The 26,150-nt window shown below is 39.5% G+C and overlaps 1 protein-coding gene across 1 annotated transcript; it reads right to left on the bottom strand.

Annotated features, from left to right (window-relative positions):
- Window positions 1-305: 305 nt before the first annotated feature.
- castor1 (cytosolic arginine sensor for mTORC1 subunit 1) lies at window positions 306-25,272 on the bottom strand. The gene is made up of 9 exons (XM_037680216.1): window positions 25,121-25,272; window positions 18,310-18,380; window positions 15,834-16,027; window positions 15,252-15,387; window positions 14,791-14,914; window positions 14,132-14,248; window positions 12,287-12,369; window positions 10,226-10,320; window positions 306-395 (listed from the first exon to the last, which is right to left on the bottom strand). The coding sequence occupies exons 1-9, from the start codon at window positions 25,231-25,233 to the stop codon at window positions 324-326; spliced, it is 1,005 nt and encodes a 334-aa protein (XP_037536144.1). The 5' UTR covers window positions 25,234-25,272; the 3' UTR covers window positions 306-323.
- Between the last annotated feature and the right edge of the window lie 878 nt (window positions 25,273-26,150).

Below are 26,150 nucleotides of genomic sequence, written 5' to 3'. Positions count from 1 at the left end.
GTGAAAGGGTAAGTACATTTTGTTTGTCTTCATATGGGTATAAAAATAAATGTCCACAATGAAATGCATACGCTTGTGCTTCTAGGGTTCCAGTAGCTCGTAGTTTAGGTAAGACAGAAGGCCTTGAGGAAAAACTGTGCACACACACCATAAAGGAATGCTTTTGGTGTTCATGGCAAACTTGTAGTGGTTAATACTGTTGGCTAAGCAGAGCTAAACTAGGCACAGGGTTAGCCTCTTTTCCTGCTAGCCTGCTACTACTGCTGTTCCAGAAAATGAGAACAAGGTGAAACACTTGGAGCTGGGATCATCCAGCTCACAAATCAGCTGGTGGCTGCTTCTTTCCTTTGATGCTGGAGCATTTCCATCACACTCACGATGTCCTCCTCAGGGACCTGCAACAAAAGAGTAGAGGACTCCTATTAGATTTACAAAATAAGTATATTGCATCTTGTTTATTGTGTCAGCTGAATTAATCAAATTTTCAAATCCCATAAATCTCAGTGTTTCATTTTGTTAAACCTATGATGAATACATAGCAACAGATGCTCATTAATAAACTTTGAAGATACTTTCAACTTGAACACCATTAGCACTTATTGTATGCTAATAGCTAAAGCTAATAACATGAACAAAATGTTGATGAATTTGTTGGTACCCCTTCACAGTATTCAAATAACTAATGCGACTGAAACCATAAAGCTCCAGTTTTGTTTCATCGGTCCCAAAACCGTCAACGTCACAAATCTTAACATCAACGTGCCATTCGGTGAATTCCTGTCCAGCTGGTTTACCAGTGGTAAAGTCTTCCCAAGTTTTCCTACATGGAGCCCATCGTAGTTCAAAATGCAACAGATGGTGTGATCCTAAAGTATTTTGACCTTGACAATCATATTGAATAGTTTTGGGTGGTTTTCTTGGCTCCGTTTTGTAATTTGCACCGTCTATCTGATCAACCTGGGGTTGCATTTTCCCTTGCATCCACGTCTGGGGAGGTTGGTTACAGTTTCATGAACCCTATACTTTTTAATAATATTGTCATTTATGGTCAGAGTATAACACAAATCTGCTTGGAGAAAATCATATAGTCTTTACCTTTAAGAAATATATCTTTAATCTTCTTTCTGAGCTCCTCAAACAGCTCTCGCCTTTGCTGTATCTCCTCCAGGTTCAGTGTGGTCACACAACAATTCTACCTAGTGGTTGTTTGTTCATTTAAAATGGGCTGGATGATTGCAATAAGATACTTGTGGCACTAATTAAAATCAAACACTTGCTTTAAAACTTAACTTTAATGCAAGAATAATTTAAAGAATTATTAATTAGTCTACCAACGAGTCTGTTTGTATACTACTTTAGCATGTTTTGTAAAACAAACATCTTTTCTTTACAGAATTTTGTCATTTACTTTATCCTATACTGAAGAAATGCAGCTGTAGACAACTGCTTTTAATTGAATCACTTTTCAAAAGAAGTAAAGAATAGCTTTTAATTAGCTGTAAAGGTACAAACAACTTTACCTGTCTGTAAGTAATAAGAATCTGGAAGCCACTCCTTCCTGTTCTGCTTTAGATTATATTTGATAGTGTAATGTAGTTTTATCAGTAAAAAAAAATATTTACAGCAAGTGGAAACAAGTACGATGATTTTCAAACTCAAACAAAAACCAAACTCAGCTGAACAATAATAAACTCGAGAAGAAGAAAATTATTTGACTAAAACTACATATTTAGAAAAAACAATATCATCAATTGCCAAAGCAAGAAATACATTTGAATTGATTTTTCTTTTTCACAACATATTTGAGTTCTGAAGGCTCAGATCAGTGTTTGGACTCTATTGTTCTGATCAGAAGTGGCAATTTTTCTCTTTCCTAACCTGGTCCACGACGGAGCATTAGTTCCAGGCAAAAAAATAAAAAATAAAGGGTAAGAGTAAAGGGGGCAGACAATCGGAGCTGAGGAGCCATCAAAGCGCATTAAATGCTTCCCCTGCTTCGGCCTGCATTGGACCCTGCTCTGACATGTTGGCTATTTTGTGATCTCACCTGTTGGGGTTGTCAGCCGCGCGCATCTGCTGAGAGCCACGGCTGAATGAACGTCCATTTGGGTTGATGGATGGCTGGCAGTAGTCCATCTGAAGCTTAACTGAACTTTTTACCTCTTTCAAGGCCGGTCAGCGCATGGTCAAATGGCCACGTGTGGCTGGTGATTGTATGGCAAGGCATGTTGGCATTTAGTTGGATTGTCGGCCGTGCGCGTCCGTTGATGCAATTAAAAGCCCGACACTGACCTGGTCTGCACATTAAGCAAACTATTATAGCCTGGCCCGAATCCAGGTCGAGCGAGTCCGGGCTCCGGGTTAGAAATGACAGCTCTATAGGCTCGCACCTGCTGTGAACAGCCTCCAATGCGAGTCACTGTGCTTATGAAGTAGTCTGCAATCACTGTTGGGTCACTATTTGTGAAATAGGCCTCCATCCATATTGTGATAACTAAATCCGTCAATGCAGCCATTAATTGCAATGCAATATGGCTTCAGTTTATCATAATAATCCATATGACAGTGCGTTGAGCCCCCTGCTATTGTACTGTTGACGTCAACATTCATTTTACCACAGTTGTAAGACTGCTTTTTTGTGTCCGAGTTCTGATAATATTACAACTTTATTCTGTAATATTATGAGTTTATTTTCATAATATGACATTAGTCTTGTTTTTTTTTTTCTTGCTTGTTCTCGGTGGAAGGCAGACGTGTCCTCCTCTGAGCCGTCCCTGCTTTGCTCTTTTGTCTTGTGAACCTTTTTCAGAGCCCATTTTTTGCATACGTTCCAAATTTCCTTGGATGCTATGGAAAAAAAAAGACGCTCTGCCCCCCCTCCCCATCCCCTCCCTTCCCCAAGGTCATGGGCCTGCGACAGAGCTCAACTGAACTGGCTGATAAACAAACACCTCTTATCAGGACTATGGCTGTGGGCTGTGCTACGACCTTCCCTAAAACTGGCCTCCCTGGCGCAGCAATCTAAGAGATGCGAAGGCACCAAGGGCTGCATCGCTCACCTGGTGGCCGTGCTGGGGTCCCCGGCCCCTACCTACTTCACACGCATATGTATTTAGTCTATTTATGTTGCTTTGCTGTGGTAGATTTTTTTGATGCCTAAACTGTGCCCTGTCAAGGACACGGTGCGAGATATCTTTTTTATAAACCTCTCTCCTTATGTTTTCTTCCCTTACTTATCCAAGCAACAGGAACAACAACTAACAGCAACTTAGAAGCTGCAGCCCCCTGTCCACTTCTGTCCATCTTTAGGACAGCTGTACGGAAAGCAATTTTGTTGTTGTACTTAATTGTGCAAGGATAATAAAAGCATCCTGATTCTGTATTGTTTCTACTTTATTCTCGTAATACTATGAGTTTATTATCATATTATTTCGAGTTTATTCTTGTAACATTATGACTTTATCACCATTCATAATGTTTGTTTTTTTAGCGTGGCCCTAAAGCTCCGTCATACTGTGGACCATTGAATATTTTTGTAGCAGAAAAGAAATGCAACAAATAAAAAAATAAAAAAAGTTTAGCCAAATGGTTAAAAAAAATTAAACAGTGATTATTGTGGGTTAGCTGACAAAATCTCAGTGAAAGCATTTTTTTAGTTCCTCCTGCATTTTAAGAAAATGATTTAGATTCATTCACTTTACTATGAGCTAGACGTCCTCCCATTTGCACATTTTCTTAATTTAGCTGCAAGATGTGACTTATGTATTCAGATTTAGAGAAATCCCCATCACTCCCGTTATTTTAGTTCTGTGACTCTTATTGCTTTTGTTTTCTTCTTTCTTTTTTGAAAAAAAAAAAAGTCCTGTGTGAATTTACTAAAAAAAATTAACAAATTATACTTAGAAACAAAAAATCCATGACAAAAATACCATCATCAATATACTGGAACAAGGTAGAAGTCTAGGGTATATTGAATAAAAATAACTTCGAGTTTTTATTTTTTTTGACTCCTAGTTCAAAGCTTCACCCCCCCACCCCAATATTTCTCGCTATGGGCGAAGCGGCGATGAGCTGTCCAGATTGCATTTAACAAATAATCTTGGTTAAATTCTCAGAAGTCTAAAAGTAGAATCCACTGCCGTGTCACAGCTAGTTTTCTCTATTTTCCAACCCAAAGTAGTTTTCGATGTTCAGATATCATGACACTGACAATAATGAAGTACAAATCAATGACGCACTGAGCAGCACAGAGAAAATATGGAAAGGAGATTTATACTTGGCACCAATGTCTTTATACATGGAAAGGATGAATAAATGCATAAAAAAAACAAAAACAAAAAAAAAAAACACGCAGAGCCAAAATCACGAGGTTCACATTTGATTATGTTCACTCTTTACTGAAAAATTAACCGTTATTATGAACATTAAAATGTTCTCTCATAAAATACAGTAGAAAAAATAATTATTTATGGTGTGGTGTTTACTTGTCACAAGCAAGTTTGGCTTTAAATGGTTGTTGTTTTGTTGCTTTTAGGTTTTTATTCTGAGCTTTAAAAATCAGTGTTTGTGAAAAAGGCAGTATTTTTTGTGAAAGGAAGCTGACGGGTTGTTTTTCACTCGTTTTGTCACAGAGAAACTCTAAGCTCCAGTGAATCGTGATCATGAGCAGGAAGTCAAGATGTAAACGCAACTTAAACAACAGTTTCAAACTTGAACCACAACTGACTGAATATCCTGATGCATGCTCAATAATCCAGGTAGAAAAATCCAAATAAGTTCAATCTGGTCCGCTGGACATTCAAAGAAAAAACAAAACAAAAAAAATGTAGAACTGTAGAGGAACTGACTGAATAATTTATGTTATTGTTTCTGACTGAATGTAAAACGTATTTCCTGTGTTAGTGCCACCTAAATACACACTAAACTTAAAATTATCCAACAGAATATTGTTTATTTCCCAAATGTATACGCTGCATTTTACGACAGGTTAGAGGATCCATGTGCACGACTAGATTTTTGGAAAAGTTTCATAATGAAGTTGGTAGAAGTTCACTTTAATGTGAGCACACAAACTTATTTTAAAAACCTAGATGCTAGATGAGAAGATAATCAGTCATGATGACATCAGGAAACCACAGAGAGGAGAGTTTCAGACAAGGTGTGAACAGAGTTTTTTCTACATTACTGGGTTATAAGTACATCTTCAAAAATTCATACGCAAGAAAAATGATCTGGTTATTGGTGTTGAAATGAGGGAACAGGAAAAAAAAAAGAATGAATAAGCGTAAAAGAAAAAGTAGTGTGTGGAAAAAAAACAAGTATACCTCGTGATTCAGTGATTCATAGAAATATTAACTTGAAGTTGTCTAAGATGTCTGAGGGAGGAAAGGAAATACTTTCACAATTTTTAAAGGAACTCGGGAACCAACAAACTGTTAAATCACCTGTTTTAATAAAGATAACTGCTGATTATTGGTCAATAACCAATTAGTTAATCAATAGGAACACAAGGCTAAGAAAACTTACGCTCAAGTGTTTTGCACACAAATTGCCCGTCATCGAAGGCCAAGCACTGATATTCCTTTTGTCTGTTTCTTTGTAGCAAATTATCTCATGAAGCAGTGAACGGATTTTAATGAAACAATAAAACTTAAGAGTCAACCCCGTTCAAGATGGCCGCCTAGCTAGGTGACCTTACAAAAGACACACACACAAACAAAGAAAAATGTTGGCATCAACATTGATTGTTAGCAAAATATCTCGTGAATCCCTGGATAGAATTTAGTCAAAGCCTCAAAAAGTAATCGTACATCTACAGCTCAATTATCTGGGGTCAACCCAGTTCAAGATGGCACAATCGTTAAGTGGCCATAGCCAGCTGCACCGGGTGGCTGTGGTACAGTGGTAACGCAGCCAACTTGGGAGCAGAAAGTTGTAGGTTTAACTCCCCGGCATGCCCACATGTCGCAACATCCTTAAGCAAGACACTAAATCTTTAACTGCTCCCTGGGCGGCGGGCACCAACATAGCTGCCCGCTGTTCCACATGCGTGTATCTCACGTGTGATGGGTTGAATGCAGAGCTGTGATGTCATCATTGTACAGACAGTGATGACATCACAGCTCTTTCAATCTTTCAACACAAAAATGAGAAGAAGGCCTTCAGTTTTACAGATACCGAGTTGGTGTCAGTGTGGTAGTAGATGTAGTGAACCTGATCTGACCCTTATCTGACCCTGATGACCTCAAATCTACCAGATGGACAGAGACTGTTATTTTCATTGATCTGAATAAGTCTGAGCCATCTGATGACTTTCTTTCTTGAATTAATCAAGCAGAAAAGACAATTCTTTATAATCATTACTGTCTTACAAATGTTTGATAATCAAATTGTGTTAGTTTCACTCAATGCTTACAGGTTGAAAAGAACTACTCATTTTTATTTTACATAAACAGTAAGTAATGATTTTTATTCCTCATTCAAAGAAGAAATCAGGTTAATATGCATTTCTTGATTTTCTGTCTGAAATGAGCCAAGTCGTAAGTATGTGAAAGTTGAAGCTTCGGTCAACTAAATGTTTACTGAAAAAGGGATGTCATGTTTTACTATTTGGAAAGATACAACAGAGTGAGGCTCCAAAAAGTCTGCTTTTCTGCAATAATCTCTCTGTCAGTTGTTAAACAAATCTCATTCCCTGACCTCGACTTTTGAAAATACCTTACGTCAAAAACCACACCTCTTTCTGGTACATCCACGAATCAGAAAGCTCTAAATTGAACCGGAAGTCGACCCATTTAAAATGTGGCAACTTTCCAGTTCAAGTTAGTTCTCAAGGAGTTCTCAAGGAGTTCTCAAGGAGTTCTGGAGAGAATTGGTTAGAATTCATGGGGAATTCATGGAGAATGGTGAAGTGAATGGAAGAGAATTCGAGAATTCAGGAGAGTCAGAGACGTTTGGAATTATAACTTCTGTTTGAACAACCCACGCACGACTATCTAAGGATTTCAGCAGCTCTCAACGGAGACGCTGAAAGGTCTGGAGGATTCTCTATCGAGCTGATCTATCATCACCAGGTAACGGTCTCTTCTTCGACTAAAGTGTACCGGAGGCGAGCTGAGATCTGATGAAGCGTGCACGTTCTGGTCAACAGATATTAATTCCCTCACATAGTTCTCTGTAAGAAAATCTCCATTTCATCTTAAACTCTTCTCTCTCTCACAAAACCAGTACAGATATTTTAGAAATATCTGAAGCAAAGTCCTCGTTCACCGCCGAGTGATCGATGCTCATTTTCTGTGAAACTTGTCTGTTATTATTTTCATATTTTGCCAAATTAATGTAAATGTTTGATGTTAAACTTTGATTCTGAAAATAAATGACTCCATTCATTTTGATGGGTCAAAGGTAAATAACGTCTCTCGTTACATTTCTGTTGAATTCAATACACGACATTACACAGTCAGAAAGATGAGGAACTCGTGAAAAGTATGCATAAATATATACCACATATATTTGTCATACAACTAGTGGCACGTACCAACGTGACTCACTACATAGATGAGATTCATCCCTAACACATTCTCTGAGAGTTAACACATGGTGTAAGATCTTCCCGTATCTCATTAGGTTACACATTAAGGTTTGACCTTAGAGATGATAACTCTCTCCCTTCAAATGATTTGAGTGTGAAACTCTGGCATGAAAGGCAGTGGGCGAAACACATCCTTCAAAGAACGCCAGGCCTTTAACCCTGGTGTGCCCAACCAGTCGCTCACGGGCGACTGGCGAAGCGAAGCCTTGACTTGTATTCTCACAGACATAGTCTCGCGAGTTTTGTGTGCGGTGACACAGCTCTCACGAGACTTTAGGCTCAGTAGTGGAGTAATGTCGGTGCGCAGAAAACATGGAAGGAAAACTAGCGAACAAGCAAACGAAAACTTATCATTTTCACACAGAGTGGGAGGAGGAGTATTTTTTTGTTTATTCTAATTCGAAGTCTATTTGCCTCATCTGTAATTCGAGCGTTGCCTTACCCAAAAAGTGTAACTTGGAGCGGCATTTCAAGACGATGCACAAACGGTTTGAGACAGATTTCCCTCTTAAAAGTTCTTTACGGACTCAGAAAGTGCGGGAGCTAAAAAAACAAGCTTGCAGCCCAGCAGTCAGTCTTCACTCGCCCCAGCACAAAAGGTAAAGCTGCTACGATAGCTTCCTACCGTGTTAGCCGCATCCTGGCTCAACATAAGAAGTCTTTCAGCGATGGACAAGTTATGAAAGAAGCGTTTATTGAGGCTGCAGATGCGCTTTTTCATGATTTTAAAAATAAAAGTGAGATCGTAGCTGCTATTAAAGACGTGCAGTTGTCCAGACAAACAGTGACACGGCGATGTGAGGGAATGGCTGTGGATGTGGAGGAGCAGCTAAAAAAGGACGTGGAACAATGTGAGTGTTTCTCTCTTCAGTTTGATGAGTCGACAGACATGGTGGATGTAGCCCAGCTGTGTGTTTTTATCAGAATGGCCTTTGCAGACATGAGTGCAAAAGAGGAGCTGCTCACCATCTTGCCTTTGAAGGGACATACAAGAGGAGAAGATATTTTTAATGTGTTTATGGAGTTTGTTAATAAAAGCAACTTGCCCCTCTTTAAACTAATTTCTATAACAACTGATGGCGCTCCAGCAATGACTGGTCACACCAGTGGATTTGTTGCACTCTGCAAGCAGAATGATGCTTTCCCAGACATTTTGCACTATCACTGCATCATCCACCAACAGGCCCTGTGTGGGAAGGCTTTAAACATGAAGGAAGTGATGGATGTTGCCATGAAAACTGTGTGCTCTATAAGGGCCAGGAGTCTGCAGAGGAGGTTGTTCCGGGCTCACTTGGAGGAGGCAGGAGCAGACCACACAGACCTGCTGCTGCACATGGACGTCAGGTGGCTAAGCAGAGGTAAATTTCTGGACAGATTCAGTGAGCTGTTGCCTGAGATCAGGGATTTTCTGAAGCTGTCAGATCATGGTGAACATTCAAAACTAGAGGACACCCAGTGGCTTTTGGATTTAGCCTTCCTCACAGATCTCACCAGCCTGCTCAATGAACTGAATTTGGAGCTTCAGGGAAAGGACAAAAACATAATCCACATGATCAGTTCTGTGAGCACCTTCAAAAGCAGGCTGCAACTGCTCACAAGTCGGCTGCAACGCAGGGACCTGCGAAACTTCCCACACATGGAGGCAGAGCTACAGCGCCAAGGGAAAGAAGTCCCACAACTGGACAGTGCACACTATTGGTTTCAAAAACACAAAGTTTGTTTTCTCAGTCATCCAGGTATATAACAACAAAAAAGGTTGAATCATGTCATCTGGACTTCGTTTTTTTGTTAAAAAGAAACGTTTCGCCCCTCATCCAAGAGGCTTCGTCAGTCTGAGGCCTAGCCATCTGGTATTACCCAGAAGCCACCCTGACTCTTGTATTTCAAGCCTGCCTCAGATACCCCTGAAGTCTGGCCTTTTCACTAATGGTTTCAAAAACCATTTTGGTATCTGAGGCAGGCTTGAAACACAAGAGTCAGTGATATTTTCATTTTGTGTGACCATTAAAAACTTTTAAAAAAAAGGAACATAGGAAAGTTTTTGGCTTCAACATCTTCTTCGTTCTTTTGCCATGGCTGATTTGATTTTTTGTTTTTAACCATGGCCAATTAACCCTTTAATCACCATAAATTAAAGGTTAAAAAATTTTTGGCCACTTCAAACCAGGTCTTTTAATTTTTCTTGTAAATGAGTCCCCGGGGCTCAATGGGATGGGATTAACCTGTATGAATAAAGGCTGAAAAAAAACAAAAAAAAAAACATTGTCATGGTCACATGAGCCACAAACGTTCATTTATCTCGAAACTCACAAGACTGGATACTTTCACAAAACTCAACCGAAAAATATTGGTGAATCATTTTTTGTGAGAATAATGATTAAGGCTCCGTGGAATGGACACAGATTTCGATGGGAAATTTTTAAAAGGCTGGGACAAAGTGGAAAAACTGACTCACTGAACCATCGGGCTTCCATCGGTGTAGGAATGTGATCAAAGCACTGATGAGTGTCTATAGAACGATTTGTTCAGATTAGATTTGTAGAGATGTAGTAGTTGCTCTACAAGTACAGTACATTTACCATTCCATAGAAACAGGTGTCTGACTAGTTAGCAATGCTAACTTGTTTGACTCACCAGCGCATGGTCGAAGCTGAAGGTGCTTATGTAATAGGCAGAGATGTCCCCATCGGCAAGAGGCTGAGATATCTGGGCCACTATACCACATTCATCTAAAACACAGAACAAATCAGAGTCAATTCATAAAGGAAGGGAATGAATTAAATACAAGATAAAAGGACAGACGCTTTTATTAGAAAAAAAAAAGTCACAACATAAAGCCTTCAGTTTAGCATCTCTGTTTTTAAATAAACAAAATAATTAAACTTCACCTGAAAATAAAACTTTTTTCCTGCTTAAACGAAGACAATCATTAATCTGATTATTCCCGATCACTCATAATACTTGTCCAGATGAACACAACTAAACTAAACATTTTTGCATTTGTTAGACTTTTACACATTTTCTTTTCTTTGATAGGACATGATTCTTTTCATTGTAATTATACATGCACACAAAAATCACGAAAAGTGGCTCTCGGCTCCTAAAACCAGCATGATAATTAAAAAGATAAGTAATCTGTAACGCACACAGTCAACGTAAAATGTGCACCCAAGTCATATTTTTTAGCCATTAATAGTGACAACCAGTAGTGGGCACAGCTAACAAAAATAAAAAATTAGCTTTGCTAAACGTTAATTCACTAACTAAAAATAATTAGCTTAGCTAATGCTAAACCGCAAAACAGATTTAACAAAATAGCGGAAGCCAACGCTAAAGAGCAATCTTTTATCATGCACTGCTGTCGCTGTAAGACCGTCTGGAACATGAAAACGTAAGCGAACACCCGGGTGGCACGGTGGCGCAGTTGGTAGAGCTGTTCCTCTCAGTGAGAAGGTCGCCGGATCAAATCCCAGCTGGGGGTCTGGGTTGAGTTTACATGTTCTCTCTGTGCATGAGTGGGTTTTCTCCGGGTACTCCCGTTTCCTCCCACAGACCAAAAAAAAACATGCACATTAGGCTGATTGGTAACTCTAAATTGTCCCTAGGTGTGAGTGAGAGAGTGAACGGTTGTTTGTCTTTATGTGTCCCTGCGATGCACTTGCGACCTGTCTAAAGTGTCCCCGCCTCTCGCACAGTGACTTCTGCACCAGTGACCCCCGTGACCCGAAAAGGAAGAAACTGGTAAAGATAATGGATGAAAGGAAGTGAACAACTGCTTTACTTGTGATTGCATCTACAGCCCACTCAGAAGTGAGCTTTCAGAAATTAATCTGGTCCATTGGAACCAAAGAGGTGGAGCAGAACTCTGCTGTGCTGAAGCAGAGTGATGCATTCAGTGTGTGTCGGACGTCTCCCTCGTGTCATTTACTTTAATGAATTAAGTCACTTTGGCAAGCCTCTTTATGGTTGACTACTTTAACTACAAAGTTGCTGTGCATCATCACCAATATTCTCTCAGTATTAAATTTGTTTGTATTAAAGTAAAGATGTGTGAAATGTGTGAGAGAGTCACGTCCCAGAGACAGTGTGAGCATTGCAAAGCATGCTGGGTAGGAATTATGTGTGCACCGTTTCTGTTTATGATGTTTCTTATAGTGAAAATGGGTTTTCATGTTATTTTCCTGTTCTGGTTTGGTTTGACATTTAGGTTAAAGTCTTGTTATTGGCTGTTAAACTGGTACCACAAGTCAGAGACTGTTTGCGTTAAGATATGAGGGGGGAAACGCACAGCGAGGGTGGCGACATCACCGCATGATGCTAAGTTTTGCTTAGCGGAACATTGCTTTGTGTACATCACCGTTTTCCAGTATACTTTAAGTGCGGATAATTTTATTTTATTTTTTTTAAATAGTGGACTTCAATTTATCGGATTTAAATTTAGCAGAAGCTAATTCCACTAATGGATTTCAAAATGAGCAAAAACGTTAATCTGCTAAATGGAAAATTAATTTTGCTATTGGCAAAATAATGGAACCATGTCCACCACTGGTGACAACTAGGTTTAAACATCATGATGTAAAAAAAAAAGAAAAGAGGATGGTAAATGGTGTATATGGTCACAGGTCAGGTCAGTTACAGTGAGAACTCTCCAATCAGCCACCTCAGAAAAAGGTTCATAAAAGCATGTGGCCTTACCAAAACCCAGAGGCTGCCCTCCTATACGAACCATCCTCCACAGCTCCCCAGAGGAGCTGGTGAACAGAAGATCAGCAGGAAACCTGAAACAACAGATTTTATTTTAACCCTGCAGAAAGTGCTAACAGGCGTTGCACCATGAACGCCTCTCTGTAACTGCTGCAGGTTTTCATCAAATAAATATTCACTACATTTACAAACCGGATTCCAAAAAAGTTGAGACACTAAACAAATTGTGAATAAAAACTGAATGCAATGATGTGGAGATGGCAAATGTCAATATTTTATTCGTAATATAACATAGATGACAGATCAAAAGTTTAATCTGAGTAAATGTAAATTTTTAAAGGAAAAATATGTTGATTCAAAATTTCACAGTGTCAACAAATCCCAAAAAAGTTGGGACAAGTAGCAATAAGTGGCTGGAAAAAGGAAATTGAGCATATAACGAACAGCTGGAAGACCAATTAACACTAATTAGGTCAATTGACAACATGATTGGGTATAAAAAGAGCTTCTCAGAGTGTCAGTGTCTCTCAGAAGCCAAGATGGTAAGAGGATCACCAATTCCACCATTGTTGCGCAGAAAGATAGTGCAGCAATACCAGAATGGTGTTACCCAGCGTAAAATAGCAAAGACTTTTAAGTTATCATCATCAACCGTGCATAACATCATCAAAAGATTCAGAGAATCTGGAACAATCGCTGTGCGTAAGGGTCAAGGCCGTAAAACTCTACTGGATGCTCGTGATCTCCGGGCCCTTAAACGTCACTGCACCTCAAACAGGAATGCCACTGTCAAGGAAATAACAGAATGGGCGCAGGAATACTTCCAGAAAGCATCGTCAGTGAACACAATCCACTGTTGCCAGCTGAAACTCTACAGTGCAAAGAGGAAGCCATTTCTAAAGCAAGCTCCACAAGCTCAGACGTTTGCACTGGGCCAGGGGTCATTTAAAATGGAGTGTGGCAAAATGGAAGACTGTTCTGTGGTCAGATGAGTCACGATTTGAAGTTCTTTATGGAACACTGGGACGCCATGTCATCCGGACCAGAGAGGACAAGGATACCCCAAGTTGTTATCAACGCTCCGTTCAGAAGCCTGCATCACTGATGGTATGGGGTTGCATGAGCGCTTGTGGCATGGGCAGCTTGCATGTCTGGAAAGGCACCATTAATGCAGAGAACTATGTTCAGGTTCTAGAACAACATATGCTCCCATCTAGACGTCATCTCTTTCAGGGAAGACCCTGCATTTTTCAACACGATAATGCCAGACCACATTCTGCAGCAATCACATCATGGCTACGTAGGAGAAGGATCCGGGTACTGAAATGGCCAGCCTGCAGTCCAGATCTTTCACCTATAGAGAACATTTGGCGCATCATAAAGAGGAAGGTGCGACAAAGAAGGCCCAATACGATTGAACAGTTAGAGGCCTGTATTAGACATGAATGGGAGAGCATTCCTATTTCTAAACTTGAGAAACTGGTCTCCTCTGTCCCCAGACGTCTGTTCAGTGTTGTAAGAAGAAGGGGGGACGCCACACAGTGGTAAAAATGGACATGTCCCAACTGTTTTGGGATTTGTTGACGCCATGAAATTTGGAAACAACAGATTTTTCCCTTAAAATGATACATTCTCTCTTTTGATCTGTGATTTGTGTTCTATTCTGAATAAAATATTAGATGTTGGCACCTCCACATCATTGCATTCAGTTTTTATTCACAATTTGTTTAGTGTCCCAACTTTTTTGGAATCCGGTTTGTACTTCCATTTGGTATCAGTGTGGAAAATGATTGATTTATATTTTACAAGTGCTGTTTCGTTGAAATGAATCCTTACCGTCTCTGAGCCTCAGTGTCCATCACCAATGAGATGTATCCATCGATGAGGGAGAACGAGAAGAACTTAATACAGTCCAACTCCTGGTCTGGAGACGACTGCTTGTCTTCTTTAGGACTAAAAACAAAAACACTTATTACTTATTATTCAGCAGGACAGAAGAAACACAAAGCACCAGAAAATTATTTTTTAAAATAACAATGCCACTTTTAATGATATTTCTTTAAATTAACACACGTGTTTAGTCATAAATGAAAATAATTCTCCTGCATGTTGAATTTTTAAAAAATTATTATTATTTTATTTAAAAATAAAACACACAAGGACACTGTTAATCTACTTTTGGATTAAAATAAAATTATTTTTAAAACTGCAACTTATTTGACAGTTTATTGAACATTTATTGTAAATATCTGTGTAAAATTTAATTTCATGAAACATTTAATCAGTTTATTTTACATTAGTTGTAAACCTAACCAGTGTTTAAAAGCACACAAAACTGATAAAATAATACGTTTTTCATTCACAAGTACAAACAATAACAAATAAATAAAAACATAAAGCTCCATGGAGTGGCTGATCTTGTTAGTTTATGCTTCTGTGCTGCCGCCCTGTGTTACAGAGAGGCACTGCACAGGTGTGAACAAACAGCGTCTCACCTGCTGGAATAAAAGAGAACATCCATGAGTGTGGTGGCGATGGACGGCAGCGTGTCCGGGTCCAGAGACATGACACAGAACTGGTTCTGGGGGATCAGCACTGGGTGAACTGTAGGTTGGATGGCTAAAGGAATAAAAACCACAACAAACAACTAAATGTGGTCACAATTTCCAACAAGCTTTAAAGTTAAGACTGTGCAGCTCTACGCATTGTGTCATAAACGTAAAGAAAACTCAGTCCAGATCTGTCGTTTGTGGATATGACAAGTTAAAGCAATTTAAATTAAAGTACCCTTTCATATAATCTCTGTCCAACACTTGGATTTTCACCACAGTACAGCAGCAATAACTCAAAGCACCATAATATGTCTACTTTTAACAAGAATAGCAAAAGATAGTGCTAGGGAATATTTACATCATCCTCGAAGGCAAACGTGATCATCATTTAATTTAAACGTCACCTTCTTTGCCGTTCTTCTGGAGGCCGTTGGAAACATCCTGACTGCACACAGGGACCGACTCTCCTTCCACCTCCCTGTAGATGTTGAACTCCTCCTCCAGGGTGCTGATGACCACGGACAGGTCTTTTTCTCTAACCTGCACGAGAACAGCGAATCGTTCAGTAAATGTCAAACATAACAAACTAAAGCCATGTAAAATAATGTAAACACTTGTTTTCTTTGTGAAGTGTGTGTATATACATAGAACACAAAATATAATGCCGTTTGAACTTACAACCATGATTGCATTTAAAAAGTTCAACCATTAATATACAACTACTTGCTGACACGAATGTCTGGCATGTTCTGCATGTCTAACTACTTAACTTTTGATGTAATTCATCAACCAATATTTTTAGTAGTTTCAGCTCAGTCAGGAATTAATTTATAAACTGCAAATTTGACGAGTAGACAAAATGCAAACACCATTTTTCTTCTTCTTCTTCTTACAGGAACTAAAAGGTTAAAGGTTTCCCTACAAAATCGAAAGACGTGAGTTGTTAAACGTTAAAGGGACAAGAGACTAAAGTAGACGGCACTCACCAGGATGAAGTCAGTCTGATAGGTGGACAGCATGAAGACCGAGACGTGCTGCTGGGCGAGGGGGGCGATGACCGACTTGGCAATCTTGGTCACGCCGACAGCCTGAGAGCTGCTGGAGATGTTGCCGTTGGAGACGACGTTGAGTGGCAGCCAGGTGGAGCTTTCAACCTGGAGGTGCTCTGAAGGCTGCAGCTCTGAGGAGTGACAGGAAAACAAAACTGTTGGTTATTGTCTGACCACAAGCAGGATGCTTTTATGCTGCTTATGATCAATTAGTATCTTTTTGTACAAAGTTTTCCATCACTGCACAATAAAATACAACTATTCAAATGTTTTGATCTTAAACTGTGTACTCAATCACTTTTCAAAAATAAAAGCCTTTGAGAATTGCCTCACACCTGCATTCCAATCTACGTCCACCAGGGGGCGACCTATTCAGCTTCATAAAGTAACATGATTGTAGAAAATGTCTCTTCTATAATCTTATTCAACATAGTTAATGTCCACATTGAGACATATGACCTCATTTAGAGTGAAACAGCCTGTTGAAACTACAATCAGAGTGACCATTTTACTGACAAACTCTTTGCTGTTTAAACATTTTAAACTGACAGTAAAAGGAAAAATGGGATATGAAACACTAAAAGTGCAGGAAACGCCAAAAAGGACAAGGGCATCAGACTTTCATTAGTGCTTCTGATGTATTCAGTATCAATTTGGAGTTAAAGAACTTACATTTGAGACTAATTTTAAGCATCAACAGATAGAAAGTCAATAAAAATGTGCTTTTGGGCTGAACTGTGTGACGTTCAATATAAAGCATTATTGATTCATAACAATATTTGCTCAGAAACTCTCTATTACATTTTCTTCTAAAACCGTCTCACCTTGAAAAGCTTCACTGGACCCAACTATGATTAGATATTGGACTTTCTCATTAAAACACTCGTTTATTTACGTTTTGTTCATCTTGCAAAACTGATTTTCTAAAATAAACATATTGAGAAAAAATAATTTAGTAACACTCCAAGCAGCCATAAATAAATAAATACATATTGAGTTCTTGGATCTGGATATTTAAGACAAGAGTACTCTCTACTTTGAAAACATCTTTGCTCAGAATAGGAAGGAGTACGACTTCACTGTATGAGATGTATCTGCATTTAAAGTAGTTAAAGGTGCCATAAAATGACATTAATGATCAGCTAAGTGAATACTTAAAAATGTTTTATTATTCAGGTTCAGTACTAATTAGCTGTGCCCAGTAAAAATCTCACAGAAGACATGAATAGAGTCAACAGGCTTGCTTATGTATTCACATTGTGAAAGAAACAGCAAGATGAATTTTGTTTTTATCTCCAGATGGAATTTCTAACAGCGATTACTTCCATTTCTTTCTTCCCCTTCAAAATCCCTCTGCTCTGCTTGCTTAAATGGTCACAAACAGCCTCTTCCTAACTCTTCAAATAGGCACTCAGAACCAGAAAACATCCGAGAACATCTGCATCTGTGGGAAAAACCAAGGCAGTAATAGCAAAATAAGCATTAAAAAACAATCTAAGCAGAACACCGTTTGGCTAATTACATCCTAAAAGTGCTCTCATGCAGAGAATTACAGTGACTTGAGAATTGAACTTGACCATAAAACTAGCAAGCTGCTACCTCACCGTCTCTGCTGTGATTTACCACCGACTGCTTTTTCTTGCAGGGAGGCAGTCACTAATGGATCCTAATGTTGGTTTTCTCTCAGTCGTAATGAACTGTTGGACAATGCATTAGAAGAAGAAGAATGAAAAAATAATAATAATAAAATCAAGCTTTCCCCACATATTGCCTCAAAGGCAAAGAGTCTAATCAAATACAAGTTACTTTTATGCATTTTATTTATTTAAGAAATTATTGGCTCATCAAGGTTCTTCTGAGGGAACACCAAGAACTGCTTTAGTGTCAAACCAAACAAATTTGTTTTTCTCGTCCACATGAAACTGCATCCTGTTGTTCCTATTGCAGTTGTTTTTTCTGAATCTTGTGGTCGTCTACACCCATCCCACATAATCCGAGTGGGAACAAGGAAGGAAGGAACAGTGAGGAGGTAAACCAACACAGCGCTATCTTGCGACCCAATTCACAACCTGTTCCAACCATTCTTTAAATCTTTACTGAGCAATAGTTGAAAAGTTATTTCAATGTGACGGTTTATGCTTTAGCTCGGATTAAAAACCACCATTTACTTTTTGGTTGCTTATCTTTGGTTTTTCTCTGAACAAGTCAATCATGTTTGCAGTCCCTTTGTGACATAATGAACCCTTTATGAAGTTAAGTACGTTTGCTGAGAAGAAAAGAAAAAGTAATGCCAAATAAAAGAGGGGGAAAGAGCAGCATACGATGAAGATGTACCATTCAGACGGTAGTTCAGCGTCAGAGCAGACGCCTGCCTGGTTAAAGCATAAAAAGTACATTCACATGAATGTTTCACCTTTGAATCCTTCCTGGTCGAGGACAACTGTGTAGTTTTCTGGTGTTTCGGTCAGGCTAAAAAACTTGCACCTGAAACAACAAAAAGGGAAAAGACTGAGTAAGACGTGGAAAAACAAAACACAAATCAAGGTTAAAGAACAATTCTGTGTATTTACGAGCCACACAAAGCAATTTAGATTCTCACACAAGTATTTAGTAGAACTCTAGAAACCATTTGGTTATTTAAAATGTTATTTATGGTACAGGACAGTTTAGTTTCTTTTAGTTATTCCATCTTTGCCTAAAAATACAAGACACAACAAACTGGACAGCTGCTTTGGTTACAGAATACTCGAGTCAAGTTAAATGTGATGATTAGTGGGATTCTGACTGTACCTAAAATATTATCATCAGCTATTTATGGCTGAACTGAAGATAACATAAATGTAATTGTTTCAGGAATAAATAAGTTTGTTCAATGCTAATGTGAGTTCAGCCTTCTAACTGTCAGAAACTGTTTCAGCAACACAAGAGAGCAAATTTAAAGCTCGTGTTTGAAAGCATCAAATCGTGAGGTCTTCAGGGCTGATATTTGTTTTGAAGGAAATGGAGTATGTTCCTGTTTCACTGGCTCTCTGCGTACACACCTTCCTTATTCTCTGTCAGAGCATGCTATTAGAGCACACACCTGAGTGAAAGTGCCAAACTCCTGACTCAACAAAGAGACAATCCTGCCAGAAAAATGAGACAATCCCATCAATGAAACGGAGAGAAGAACAGAGAAAGTGCTGTAACCAGCAGCTGTACCAGCGTCCCATTGTGCTCGAGAAGCCGTCTCACTTCCTGTTGACCTTTCATCTTCCTTAACTTGCAGTTTCCAGCAGGTGTCGTATATCATGCAGCAGCCTCGCAAAATGTTAGCAACATGTTGACTTTTTGCTTGAACAACAACCCGTTTGTGAAACAGCTGTGAATTGTTGGTTTCCTGTTTGCAAAGTACAGATAAGACGGATAAGAAACATCAGTTTATTTCAGAATGAAGAGGAAATGTGTGCTCACGCTTCCACTTTTCACTTTCCTTCATCACTGTGGCACCCCTCAAGATGTTTGCAAATCCTTCTTATCAGAATATTTCTACACTTCTGATTAAGACAACAGGCAGAAATGCACTTTGAATATTCTTGCAAATATTAATCTGCAAACATCTGGTCACACGTCACTTGAGTTTGACAGACCTGCCAGCTGCTTCTAAAGAGCAAAACTTTATCCAGTGTTAACCAACAAAATCCATGCTCAATAATCCAGGTATGCAATCCAACAATTTTCACTCAGGTCATCTGGACAGTTTCTTTTATTTGTTTTGTGCTGAAACGTTTCAGCTTCCATCCAGAAGGCTTGGCTCGTAAGGTTTTGTGTTGTGCGTTTCCTTGACTGATGAAGCCTTCTGGATGGAAGGTGAAACGTGTCGGCACACAACAAAACAAAAAAATGAAACCGTCCAGATGACCTGACTGAAAACTGTTAATTATATACCTGGATTATTGAGCATGGACATTGTTGGTTTTGAACCAGTATGACATTACTGTCGACGAGGAAGAGGGCCGGCACCGGAGGAGGGGGCGTGCCAAAGAGACCATTTTAGCACCAACATAACTGGTTTGTTCCATTAAGGAGTAAGCTGTTGGGGGAAGAATCAGTTTTGTGTTGTTTCCTTGACTGATGAAGCCTTCTGGATGGAAGGTGAAACGTTTCAGCACAAAAAAATAAACTGTCCAGACAACCAGACTAAAAATGGTTGGATTTATCCAGTGTTGGCTTTTAAATAGTTTGAACTCATCAAGTCTTATCTGGACTCAGACCGAACTACCATTATTTCCGGACTATAAGCCACTACTTTTTCACAAACTATGAACACTTTGTTATACAATGCTGCAGCTAATTTATGGATTTTTATTTTTATTTTTGGTTTTTGATGGTATAATGAGCTTCATGCTGCCAAAACATTTAGCCTCGTCACACCTGGGCGCTCACATAGCTGTCCACTACAAGCCTCTCTTGTGGGGTGGGTCCTCGTGACTCAATTAGACTACCTGTATAAATAAAGGTTTAAAAAAAAAAAACCTCACTAATGAACAAACAGGTCACAGTGGAGACCGTTCTCTCGTTCCCTCCCCACTGTACAACAACAACAAAGTATTTGCAGCCACTTGACATCAGTGTGAATTGTGCACTCCGAGCTTGTTGGGAGGTTTGGATGACTGGCAGCGAAAAATCATTTACCAAAACTGGCCGCATGTGCAAAGCGACTTTTGCTCAAGTCTGCCAGTGGATCCTGACAGCGGAGCAGTGTAAAAAAATCCTTTATCAACAACGAGTTTCGAAAGGCTGCTGCGTGTTGGAGGACAGCACCAACTCAAAGCGGCACAGTGCGCAAGAGGAAGATGAAGACAGCGATCAATGACTTCCCAGTAGGCTACTGTATTTTATTTTTTAACCAGTTGTGTTACAGGCACTGTTCAGAAAAAAACATTTACTGTACGTATTTGTGTATGTTACCGGTGCAAAGGCCTGTCGCGATAAACAATTTTCCTTCATCATACGATTAATTGATTTATTATCGACCTCATTTTAATTTACCAGCTTTATTGTTTCTTCAGGTCTCTCTCTTTCTACTGAAGACACTGGATGACAAAACGTTCAACTTCAGTGCTCTTCACTGACCCCTCCTTTTCTCTTTAAAATCTGTTTCAACCATCCAAAATAAAGTTTTTGGATCGTTCAAAGCAGCCAAGCTGAGAAGCTAAGCTACAAGCTAAGCTAACAGGCCGACCACAGGATAAAACCTCCGTCTTGTCAAAGCTCCAAAATTCAAGCTTGAAACCCGTGGCGCCTTATAAAAAGTTTTTCGCTGCAAGAAGAAGTTGCGAACTTGTTTATTGTTTTGTTTTTTTTATTATTAAAAGCTTTGTGTGAAAAATGCTATGCTAAAGAATATATGTCACCAGCTGTTGCACAATTTTTGAAACAAATAAGCCTAAATAAGAGGCTATGTTCTGACAAACTATTTAAAATATTGGTATCGGCATCGATTATCAGCCAAATAAGTTTTAACATATCGACATATCGAATAGCGGCCAAAAATCCAATATCGTGCATCCCTACTCGGTATGTTAAAAAGTATTTAATATTGCAGAAAACAAACAATTAAACATCCCATATTGTTCCCCCAGTATATTGTGTCTGTACAGCTCTCTGTAACACAATGTACTTGTGAGCAATGCTGGTAATGGACTGGATAAATAAGCTATTTCCTCTGAAGCAGAGAGAAAACCAATAGAGACAAAGAACCAGCAGGTAGAGAGGGAGCAGCCAAGTGGGGACGATGAAAACCAGGTACACAAGACTCTGGACTTTGATCCAACTGAAGAAAACTACAGGTGGTAGCAACAATAACGGACAGAGAGCTGCTGGTGGTGTTTTTTTTTGGTGTGGGGGAATCGACTGATGGTCCAGCTGAGGAAATATGATAAGAGAAAACTGATGTGAAGCGTAAGGAAGGAGCCTGAAGCTGCATCAAGCCTCATCATCAAAGGATGGTCAAGTTCCCTGCTAGCTTAAACACTGACGAAAAAAAAAAAAAGTTTCTAGAGGTTTTTACAAGCTGAGCAGTTCCACGTAAACGCGTAGGAAAATCACTGAAGTAAACAAGTGGAAAATACCCAACTGGGTTTGTGGCTCAGCTGACACTTTGTTACAGCCCATTCTCTGATTAGTTCACAGCCAAACAAGAAAGGAGGACCGTGTGGTGCCTGCAGGGCTGCGTCCACAAAGCAGAAAGACTAACAGAATGGTGCTCTTACACCGATCTTTGCCTACCGCGCCTAAAGAGTCTAAACAACAATTAAATAGAATTTTACATTTATCTGAGAAGACCAATGTCAACTTTAAAATATTTACAAGATTATACCTACTTTGCTCCACTTTGACTAATTGAAAGATACGCATTTCCATCCTATGCAAATGTGTTTTTAGACAAATATAAATCCCTGGAAGGACTTTTCAACCGAACAAGACCTCAATCGGTGCCAAAACTTGAGCTGTAGAAGATGTTGGAGAAAAATATTTCTAATAAAGTGCAAACAGCTCATTAAAATTCTCCTCAGAGGAGCTGTCAAATCACTGTGTGCAGAGAGACGTTCTTTAATGAATGGGAGAGGCCTGAAAAGGGTTGGATGAATAAAATCCATCCAGGGCAAATCAGGTTTGTTCTTGCTAGCCACTGATCCCAATCCCTATGAATCATCTGACAGTTTGAAGGAGAAAGGCACCAACTACATAATAAAATTTGAAATAAATCAATAAGAACAAGGGAAGACATGGTGATGTAATGACAAAGAATGAGCAAGGACCCTTCTTTAACCCAAGGAAGTGAAGCTTGAAGGTTTTTTTTTTTTCTTTTCTCATAGTTTTTACTTAAACACCTAAAAAATGTAGCCACCTCTTCAACATGAAAAACCAATCGCATGCAGAGGCTTGACTCAGTTCCCCAGGCGCTTGCATAGCTGTCCACTGCTCCATCTGGGTTTATGTCACGTGTGATGGGTTAAATGCAGACAACTAATTTTGTCATTGTATGGGAACATACAATGATGAGAATACATAGCACTTTACGTAAATTTACTTAAATGTTGCTCAGTTCTCTCCTGACGCGTTTAATCTGCATCGACAGGATCTGCAGTTAAGAAACTAGTTAGCAGAGTCAGTGCAGTAGCTTGTAAAGAGGTTATAAATCATTAGACATGTCAAAACCATGCTGCTGAAGACATTACTGAGCAGAGGCTACCAAGCAGGAGCAGGCTCCTCTCTTGTGAAACCAACTTCCAGTTTCTGTCCGTAAGGCTAACAACAAAGTTGCTGTTGAATAATGACAAAGAAAAGCTTTGCAGAGAGTGGTGAAGGCTGCACAGAAGACTGTTGGAGTCAGTCTCCCCACCATCACGGACATCTACACCTCTAGATGTAGGAAGAGGGCCACCTGCATCATGAAGGACCCCACTCACCCAGCACACACACTTTTTGCCCCACTCCCCTTAGGAAGGAGGTTGAGGAGCATTAAGTGTAGAACCACTAGACTGAGGAACAGCTTCTACCCTGAGGCTGTTAGACTCATGAATCTCTAACCAGAATAATCACTGTGAAAAATCACATCATGTTGCTGCTGATCTTTTTCATGTTGCTGCTGATCTGTTTTATGCTGTCGTCTTCATTTGTGCTCATTTGCTCACACAGACATGTTCGTGCTGCCGTTTGGCGTATTGTTTTTATGCTATATGTAATTTTAGTTGATGTTTTTCTTAGTTCATATTTTAGATCTTATTACTGGTTTTCTTTTACATTTTATTGTTGGATGTAACTGGGAACATGTGTACACAATTTCGTTCCACCACATGAACAACATGTGGTACGAATGACAATAAAAAAACTCTGACTCTGACATTGTCCTGTTTTAAGACTGGGCTTAAGGATTTCCTTTTTGATAAATCCTATAGTTAGGGAATGGCTTGTTATGCTGCCATAGGCTTAGACTACTGATGACCTCATTTCCTTAAATAAATTGTTAAAATTGAATAGTTTTCATCTGTGATGGACTTGCGACCTGTCCAGGGTGTCCCCCGCCCCTCGCACAGTGATTGCTGGACATGGGCACCAGCGACCCCCGTGACCCAAAATGGAATAAGCGGATAAAGATAATGGATGGATGGATGAATAGTTTTCATATGATACGACTTCCGTTTTAATGTGCGTTCACCTGCCATTGTGTATCTGTTCCTCTCAAACACAGCTGGTCGAAGCAGGTGGTTGCTTGTCCTGAGCCTGGTTCTGCTAAAGGTTTCTTCCCCATGAGGGAGTTTTTCCTTTCCACTGTCGCCTTCATGCTTGCTCAAGATTAGAGTTCTGCAATCGAGTTAAATTCAAAGCGGTCTGCTCCTCAGATAAAAAGTGTTAAATTATTATATTTTATATATCAAGTGTTTCTGTTCAGTGCCCTGAGATGACTTCTGTTGTGACTTGGCGCTATATAAATAAACTGAACTGAATTGAACAGATATAATAAATAATTGTCAATTATTTTCCTAAATGTCCATGGAATAATGCAAAAAATTGTCATCCATCATAAAAATTGACATAATTCCTATATATGTTTAGAGACTAAACTTTGATAGATGTTCATAAGCTTTTTAAGTAGTTTAATTTATGAAAATACTTCAAAACAAAAAACTTTATTCACCACAAAGACTGACTGCGTTAATGCAGAAAATACGATCAGTACCATTTTAACATTTTACTGGTGGGAAAAAAAACATGCTCTGATTAATCAAACTGGTTGATTTTTGGAATATAGGTACTAGCAGACATGAACTAACAATTAGTATGGTTGTTAAACAAAAAAAGTATTTTTACATCTCCATTAAATCAGGCAGCTTTTCTTGGAGCAAAAAGTTCAAAATGATGCCCTGGCTGTCTCTTCTAGGAAGCAAATAAGCTGACAAATGGGAGTTTGGATGCATTTTCACATTATTCCAACCCTCTACACAAGAGAAACAAAAAGTTTGCAGAAAAAGTTGTTTTTTTTTAACACTTTGACTATGGTTCAGAGGCTGCAGCGTGCAAACACTGCACTGTTGTTTTAACATGTTCAGGTTTGTGTGTCCCTGACTGTTGCAGGGGCAGGTATTGTGTAAAAACAACCCCAAAACAATGGCTCCACTTCAGCCTTGTGTATGAATGAACGTCCGTACTGGATTACCAGACCCATCTAGATTACTCACCTCGTCCTGTTCCGGAGAAATATCAGTTTTATAAGAGGGTGTGTGAAATTGACCAGTCCATTTTTGGATATGCTGGTGACCCGAAGCCTGTGGTCCAAGATGTGTAAATCCATATTTTATTCTAATAACGAGATTTGTGCCTCCAGTCGGCTGTTGCGGAAAAACGAAAAAAACAAAACACGACTTACTAGCTAGCTAAGTGCTATATTTGTCAAATGCTAGTCATAGACCCGTCATTACCGACGGATATAAAAAGTACAGCTTCTAGCTGTGCTTAGCTCTCAAGACGAAATAACATCCGACCAAAGCTGCCTGGCTCAACTACATTCATTCAAATACCAGAGGCGGCCACAGCGACCGACCAGACACCTCCTCTTAAAGCTACAGCTTCCCGGCGGTGACCGTTTCCGGTTTCAAGAAAGTTGGAATAACTGAACAGAAAATGTATTTCCGTTATGATTTTTCAAAATAAAGTTTAGAATATCAAAATGAACTAAGAGGTCTTTGCCGCTTTAACTATTTATCCATCCATCCATCCTCTCTATCTCTATCCATCCACCCCCCCTCTATCTATCCATCTATCTCTCCTCTACATATCTACGCCTTCATAACATCTAGGCTTGATTACTGCAATTCACTTCTGTTTGGAATCAGTCAGTCCTCCATTGCTCGTCTACAACTGGTCCAAAATGCTGCAGCCCGATTTTTAACTGGTACAGGCTATAGAGAGCACATCACGCCAGTTTTGGCCTCCCTGCACTGGCTACCCATTCACCTTCGGATCCATTTCAAAATTCTCATGTATGTTTTTAAATCACTGAACAGTTCCACCCCATCCTATCTCACTGATCTTCTGCAGCCATATGTCCCACCGCGCTCTCTGAGGTCAGCAGACCAGATGCTTCTCTCAGTCCCAGAAACCCGTCGTAAGCTCAGAGGTGACAGGGCTTTCTCTGTTGCAGGTCCACGATTGTGGAATGAGTTGCCACTGAGTGTCCGGCAGGCTCCCACACTCTCAGTCTTTAAGTCT

Source organism: Nematolebias whitei, chromosome 8 (genome assembly GCF_014905685.2).
Source record: "Nematolebias whitei isolate Nwh7 chromosome 8, NemWhi1, whole genome shotgun sequence".
NCBI lineage: Eukaryota > Metazoa > Chordata > Actinopteri > Cyprinodontiformes > Rivulidae > Nematolebias > Nematolebias whitei.
Note: the sequence above shows the minus strand (reverse complement) of the source record. Positions and strands in the feature narration are given on the sequence as shown.

Excerpts from the sequence above, each read along its gene's own strand:
- castor1 (XM_037680216.1), bottom strand. The coding sequence starts at position 25,233 with ATGGATTTACACATCTTGGACCACAGGCTTCGGGTCACCAGCATATCC. Across the intron at positions 15,388-15,833 it reads ATCAGACTGACTTCATCCTG|GTTAGAGAAAAAGACCTGTC; the intron begins GTGAGTGCCGTC and ends GTTCTCGTGCAG. Across the intron at positions 12,370-14,131 it reads GACACTGAGGCTCAGAGACG|GTTTCCTGCTGATCTTCTGT; the intron begins GTAAGGATTCAT and ends CTGTTGTTTCAG.